The sequence below is a fragment of the Mandrillus leucophaeus genome, unplaced genomic scaffold, assembly GCF_000951045.1.
Source record: "Mandrillus leucophaeus isolate KB7577 unplaced genomic scaffold, Mleu.le_1.0 Scaffold391, whole genome shotgun sequence".
NCBI classification, from domain to species: Eukaryota; Metazoa; Chordata; class Mammalia; order Primates; family Cercopithecidae; genus Mandrillus; species Mandrillus leucophaeus.
The window spans coordinates 1,638,579-1,645,997 of NW_012104154.1; the positions used below are offsets into that span (position 1 = coordinate 1,638,579).

Genomic DNA, 7,419 nt, shown 5'->3' on the forward strand with positions numbered 1-7,419 from the left:
GTCGCTCTCCAGCACCTCGCACTCGTCGCGGCACAGCTCACGCGGCTTGGGTGCCCGGGAGCGCGCGTCGCACAGAGGGAACACGAAGTGGCAGAAGGATGGGATGGCGAACTGCGAGCACTGGTCCGACAGGTGCGTAGAGGTGCCGATCATGGTGAAGGCCGCTGCAGAGCCCGCGAGACTCGCGTTAGCGGTAGAGCCACCTCGCGCCCCTGACATTCATCCAGTCCCCACCCCCAGCCCCGCATCCCAGATTGCCCACTCGGCCCCCTGATACCCCGCCCCGCCCCAGACTCCCCAACCCTGAGCCCCGCACACCACCCTGGAGAGGCTCCCTACCAGCAGGCCAGCCTGCCCATCACCTGCTCTGATTTGCAGCAGACACAGAAAAGCCCCTGGTCCCAGGCCTCACTTAGAAACATCAGAAGCAGAACGAGAAAGAAGGAAAACTCGGCCCTCTAGCTCACTCCACTAGGTGCTTCTTCCAGGACAGGAGGGTTCAGACTTCAGATGCAAAAGCAGATCCTAAGGATCCGCTATGTGTGGAGAGGCCAAGAGGTGCAGTACCCAGCCCCGGGCTTCCCAATGTCCCAGAAGAGGGAGTCAGCTCAGCACTGTGAACTGCAGCTGGAGGAGGCAGGCAGCTGGTAAAATGTGGAAAGTCAAGAGGGTGACAGCAGCAAAGTGGAAGGAGGGCCGCCTTAAAATTCTGGAAGGTTCTGTGATAAGGGGGAGCAGAGAAACCCCAAGATCCAGAGCCCCCTTTGGTAGGGAAGTTTATTTTTTAAGGGCAAGATGTCAGAGGATGCAGTGTGGCGGTGAGACTATGGGGTGAGTTCGGGAACAAAGTGTGGGCATTGGGGGGGACATCTGCTGCACCTGGGGGCATGGCCGGACACTGGTAGGGGCGAAGAAGCTGGCCAAGGCAGGACTCTAAGGACTGCATCGGCCTGCCCTGGGCTCACTACCCCACTTTCACCTGTGAAATGCTGGTTTACAACAATTGAGCTTGGGGACACTGGAGGCAGACAGGCCCCTTTGCCTGCACGCCCAGCTGAGACTGTGTCCTCCAGCGTAGGAAAAAACCCAGAAGCTGGCATTTAGTCCCTGAGGAGCCATAGCTCCACCCATGAATGCAGTTCAATCCCATCATTACAGATTTGGCAATTATTTGGTGATTATACAGAGGGCTGTCCAGAATGCCGGCCTCAATTGACCTCCAGGCAAGGAAAGCGTGTACGTGCTGTGCCAGGTTTGGCCAGCAGGTGGCAGTGCCGCTGTCAGTCATTCCCTGGGAACCCAACCAGGAACAGGAGGGGCAGCTGTGTGGGAATAGCCTGGTGCGTGATCACTTTGTGGTATCACTCACGCCTTTCCGGGCCTGTTTCTGTACCTGAAGGGTGATTTGACACCCCACACTGGGACATGAGAGTGCACACAGAGCCTATAACGTGGCCCTCGGCATGAACGGGCCCAGGGGTCGGGTAACAGGTGGTGTCAGTGGGCGAGAGCAGCCGCACTGTCCTGACGGTGTGCGGGCACTGCTGTGCTCGTCACATCACCTCCCCTCCTCCGGGTTCCTGTGGCCGATATTTAAATGGAGGAACAGAGAGGGTAAGCGGTTACAATACAGGATGTCTTGGATTTGGAGGAAGAACTGAGGCTTCAGTCTGGTTCAATCCCATCATTACGGATTTGGGATTATATGGAAGGCTGTCAAAAATGCAGGTAGGCCTTGACCTCCGGACAGGGAAAGACTGCCTAAGAACGCCAAAGCTGTCACTTGTCTTGGGCTAATCCACTGATGCGATGTCTCCGCTCATCTTTATAGCAATTCCTCCTTTCTCCTTCTCCTCACCCTGAGAATGTACTGCTTCTTTCTGAAAGTGCAATTCCAGGCACCAAAGAGATCCAACAACTCACATCCTGTTATCTGTCCACACCCTGAATGTCACACAACGCTTTCCAACAGAACACTGCACACAACAGTCATTACTATGCTTATTTCAAAACCACAAGTCTGTTGAGGGCAACTTCAAATTTATTGTTTTCCAAAAGCCACCGACCTAGAAAATCCTCATTCTACACTCTTCTCTAAAAGCTGCTATAAAACCAGGCTGCTTGGATGCAAGCTGGTTCCTTAAACAACTCCTGAAGAGACAACTGAGGGACAATCGTGTGCCCTGGATCAGTGCTTGCCAATTAGTGGGGTGTCTAATTAATTCTGGAGTGTGCGGCTAGCATTTTAAAAGACGATAAGAACGGACTAGAGGATGTCAGAGTGCACATGGTTCCTACTAAGGGCTTTTTTTTTTTTTGAGATAGTCTCGTTCTGTTGCTGGGGCTGGAGTGCAGTGGTGCGATCTGGGCTCACTGCAACTTCCACCTCCTGGGTTCAAGTGATTTTTCTGCCTCAGCCTCGCGAGTAGCTGGGATTACAGGCACCCGCCACCATGCCGAGCTAATTTTTTGTACTTTTAGTAGAGACGGGGGTTACACCATGTTGGTCAGGCTGGTCTTGAACTCTTGACCTCGTGATTTGCCCGCCTCAGCCTCCCTAGCACTCAGTCCTCCCAAAGTGCTAGGATTACAGGCATGAGCCACCACACTCGGCCACCTTTTTCTTTAATGAAATAAAATCGAAGAGAAAAATCCAAGTGCACCACTTTTAGGAAGGGTGAAAGTTATTCCCTATAACCTATGGCAGTTGTGTGAAATACACGTATGTGTATACTAAGTCATGGTATAAAGTACACTCTCTATTTCCCACTGTGTATTTCGGTAAAATCCTTTGAGAAGTCCTACTTTAATGGCAAAGAAAGCTTTTGCAGTGAGAGGTAGCTGTATTTTCAAAACCACCTCCCGCTGGAACAGGATGGCACCTCCAGGTTCCTCTCTGTCTCATGATGGCTCTTTCACTTTGCACAGGACCCCCTGGCCCTGTCCTCAGAGGTCTCTGTACCAGCATGGACCAGACAGTCTCTTCTGTGACCGTGAATGTGACCTTCGGCTCTCTAGTCTGAGGGTGACCTGAACTTAGAAGGGCTTGTCAGTGACATGAGGTGACTTTTTGCCTTGTATCCTCATTGTCACCCCTTACCAGGTCAGTGCCCTGTATCCCCTTTGCCCCATCCCCCTCTCCTGGGAGCACAGGCATCAGAGATCACCCACTGATTCTAACCTGCAGCAGAGCCTCCCGCTCCCATGGGGAGGATCCAACTAAACTGAGGTGCTGGGGCACCTGCCGTCTGCACAGGATGTTTCTTGCTCCTTATGGGGTCTGGAGAGAAAACGTGTATGTGTTTGTGGGGAGAGCAGGGACAGCAGGAGGAGGGCTCTGTAGGACTTCTGTCTAATTCATTTTCTTGCTTTCCAAGGCCTTTCCCCTAAGAAGGACCCCGGACCCCACCAATGAGTTGTATGCTTCGAACTGGGACAGCCTATCAGAGAAGTTAAGTCTTAAAGAGACCAAGGATGAGCTCTTCCAAAGTCTCTTAAAGAGACCAAGGAAGAGACCTAAATGACCTGCCACTTTCTCAGACCCTGAACCAGGTACTCAAAGACTTGGCTTTGTTCTCTGGAAACCCAGGACTGACAAAATATGTGTTCACTGCAGTATCCCTACCACTGATGACCCGCGACTCTTTCCCCCAGACCACTGCAATCAGGCCTGGGTGCCTTTGGACCAAATGTGGCTCAGAGAGGATAGAAGAGTCAAGAAGTGCAGAATGAGAAGTCAAGCAGAGTTAGTGTGGGGGCGCTGAGGCTGCCTGCGCCAGTGTGGCGGGCCCGGGGCGGGAGGCCCTGGCGATGCAGTAAGGACAGTGCTTTGGACCCACACAGTCTGGCTGAGTTAAAAGTGCAGAAGTATATTCCAAGCAACCCACACTTGCTAATTTAAACATACAGGCCAGGAACATTTTTAGGGCAAATCATGTTAGCAATTGCAACTACGTCTAAAAAAGATCTCTGGTTTTCTACTACAGATGAGATGGAAGAGGGACCCAATGTCCATGCCATTAACTGATGAAACACAGTGGCCACCGTCTGTGCGACAGGTGGCTGTGCGTGTGCTTATCATCCTGTGAGAAAGGTCTGCAGCTCCCACCTGTGATTCGGTTTTCAATTTCCCCCTGCATCTGGAGCGAGTCCACATAAATGGTCCGGTTGCCAATGAAGCGCGCACAGGCAATTCCCCGGTAAGGCTGGCAGAACCCATCCTCATGGTAATCGTCCCTAGTAAAAACACACAAAGTCTGTTAGAGCTCTGGGAGGTGCCAGCTCCTGCCAATGACTTCTTTTATGATCCAGCATCTTGTAATCCAGCAATTTTGTTACTTGGTATTGGTATTTATCCAAAGAAGTAAAAAGATCCAGCAATTTGGTTACTTGGTATTTATCCAAATAAGTAAAAAACGTTAAGTCCACACAAAAACCTGTACATAGATGTTTACGGCAGCTTTATTCATAATTGTCAAAACTTGGAAGCAACAAGATGTCCTTCCGTAGGTGAATGGATAAACAAACTGTGGTACATCCAGACATTGGAGTATTATTTAGTGCTAAAAAAAAACCGAGTTATCAAGCCACAAAAAGACAGAGAGGAAACTTAAATGCGTATTACTGGGTGAAATGAACCAATCTGAAGGCTACATACTGTATGATTCCAACCATATGACATTCTAGAAAATGCAAAACCATGGACAGCAAAACTACAGAGACTGATTATGGAGAAAGACCAGTGGATGCCACGGGTTATGAGGGAGGGAGGGATTCCAGGAGGCACACTGGGGTTTTAGGACAGTGAAACTATTCTGTATGATACTGTAATGGTGAGCGCACGACACTATACACTGGGCAAAACCCATAGAAGGTAAAACACAAAGAACAAGCCCTAATGTAAACTACTGAGTTTAGTTAATAATAATGTATCAATATCGGCTCAGCGGCAATAAACGTATCACATGAATGCAAGACATTAAAATAAGGGAAACTACGAGAAGGAGGATGGGAAGACTGGATTTTCTGTTCAATTTTTCTGTAAACCTAAAACTGTTCTAAAAAATGACTATTAATTTCAAAAAATTCCACATCTTTAAGGGAGTATGGAACAAAAAGAGGAGGACTGATTAAGCGTGAAGATGGTTCTTGAGGTGAAGCGTACACAGGGATGGGTACGTGTTTGTGTATACGTGCACACACCCAGAACATCAGTACATGTTTCACCTTACCCTTGAACTACTTAATACATCAGAGACATTATGGCAATGCCCCTGCAAACTTCCCTTGTTTGCAAGTAAGGCTTTTATGATAACGATGACAATCCAGAGGGTGAACAGCAGAAATATTTGAAAAGGAGAAAAGCAATACACAAATGTTCTACTATGTTCCAAGGTGATGGGAGGGACTCCAAGAAGTCCAAGCCTCAAAGAACTCACAGAATGACATACATGCATGCCCACTATACACAGAAGTGTGACCTGGCCCTGCTGCATGGACAGCACAGACCACGTGTCACAGGCACAGGAGGTCAGAAGAGGGAAAGGCACGGGCAGGCTGTTCTCCCTCCTGCTCCTCCCGGTCCCCACGGGGACAGCCTGCATGGATGGGAAGAGGGCGTAATCCTTTTCCAGGTCCCCAGGTTGGAGTTTGTGGTAAATTATTTTCTGCAGAAACTGTTGGTCTGGCTTCAGCCAATGAAAGCCATCATGATAAGTATCCTGGAGGATTTTAAAGTGGTGCTCAGGACCCTCCAGAGGTCCAGTGACGCCAGTGAGCCACAGCAGACACATCAGGGGGCTGCGACTGCTGGCGGAAGAGGGGACTGAAGATGCTAGGACAAGCCTTGCATGAGCATGTCAGGCCTGTAGTTCAGTAGCTTCTTTTCCAGCAAATCTGGAGCCTACCCCACAAGCCTGAGAGCACTAGGCTTCCCACCCCACATCCATTTACAGTAGACCATCCCCAAATGAAATCTGAATTCTGTTCCATTTAAGGCCAGGCACAGTGGTTCATGTCTGTAATCCCAGCAATTTTGGAGGCCAAGGCTGGTGAATCACTTGAGCCCAGGAGATCGAGACCAGCCTGGGCAACATGGTGAAACCCCGTTTCTACAAAATATACCAAAATTAGCTGGGCAGGGTGGCACGTGCCTATAGTCTCAGCTACTCAGGAGGCTGAAGTGGGAGGATCACTTGAGTTGGGAGACAGAGGCAGCAGTGAGCTGAGATCGAACTACTGGACTCCAGCCTGGGTGACAGAGCAAGACCCTGTCTTTAAACTTAAAAAAAGAAAAAAGAAAAAAAAAAAAAGACTGTGTTCAATTTAACCAAATGGACTTAAAATTCCTATCTGAACTCTCTTGCTAAGGCAGAGGCTGAACACCTGCAATAGCAGAGACCTTCTCAAGCTTCTGCAGAAAACCCTTTTCTCAAAGAACAGAACCTGGAGCCATAAATAAATCAAAGAAGGGGCTGGACGCAGTGGCTCACACCTGTAATCCCAGCACTTTGGGAGGCCGAGGCGTGTGGATCACGAGGTCAGGAGATCAAGACCATCCTAGCTAACACGGTGAAACCCCATCTCTACTAAAAATACAAAAAATTAGCCAGGCATGGTGGTGGGTGCCTGTAGTCCCAGCCACTTGGGAGGCTGAGGCAGGATAATAGCGTGAACCCGGCAGGCAGAGCTTGCAGTGAGCCAAGATCGCACCACTGTAGTCCAGCCTAGGTGACAGAGTGAGACTCTGTCTCAAAATAATAATAATAATTCAAAGAAGGAGATTTTGGTGTTAACTCCAGCTCACCAGCCATTGCTTCCTTGGGTTACGGGTTCCTTAAAGGTAGTTTAAATGGGCAGCACATTGTTAACAATGAGCGCCTGCCTGTCTCGCTTTCATTCATTTTGAGCTGACATTAACTGCTGATTAGACGCTGGCCACAATACCAACATAAATGGAAGTCCCCTCTGCCTGGGTATGTGCTGGACATGTCCCTGTCTGGAGGCGGGCTCCGGGTGCTTGTCCACTCTTGCTGGAAAAATCATTAAGACCTGCCTGATCGGATTAATGTCAGCTATGCCTAAGCTATGAGATTCAGCTCAGTCTCTTGGGATGACGCCACCAATGTGAGCAATTTCTTTCCTACCTTGCAAGAGTCAAGGAAGAGAAGGTTGTTCCCCCTGTTGCAGGCTTCTCCCCGGCCGCTGGTCAGGTGCCCACAGGACCGAGAGAGCAAGGGGGTGTAAGGAAGATGACAAGGGGGTGGGGAGTCTCCCGCCATCACACCCCGCTTACACATCTCTCACTGACGTGGGCTTTCAATCTGAATAGACAATATCTAGGCTGGGTGTGGTGGCTCACGCCTATAATCCCAGCACTTTGGGAAGCTGAAGCAGGCGGATCACGAGGCCAGGAGATCG

At 49.8% G+C, this 7,419-nt stretch overlaps 1 protein-coding gene across 1 annotated transcript in view; it reads right to left on the reverse strand.

The window, feature by feature from the left end:
* Window positions 1-7,419, reverse strand: part of ROR2 (receptor tyrosine kinase-like orphan receptor 2) — a 247,381-nt gene that overhangs the window by 16,952 nt on the left and 223,010 nt on the right. The window contains exons 7-8 of the mRNA XM_011991206.1: window positions 4,109-4,236; window positions 1-164 (exon numbers count right to left, since the gene is read on the reverse strand). Of these exons, the coding sequence (XP_011846596.1) occupies window positions 1-164; window positions 4,109-4,236 (292 nt within the window). The remainder of the gene's footprint in view (window positions 165-4,108; window positions 4,237-7,419) is intronic.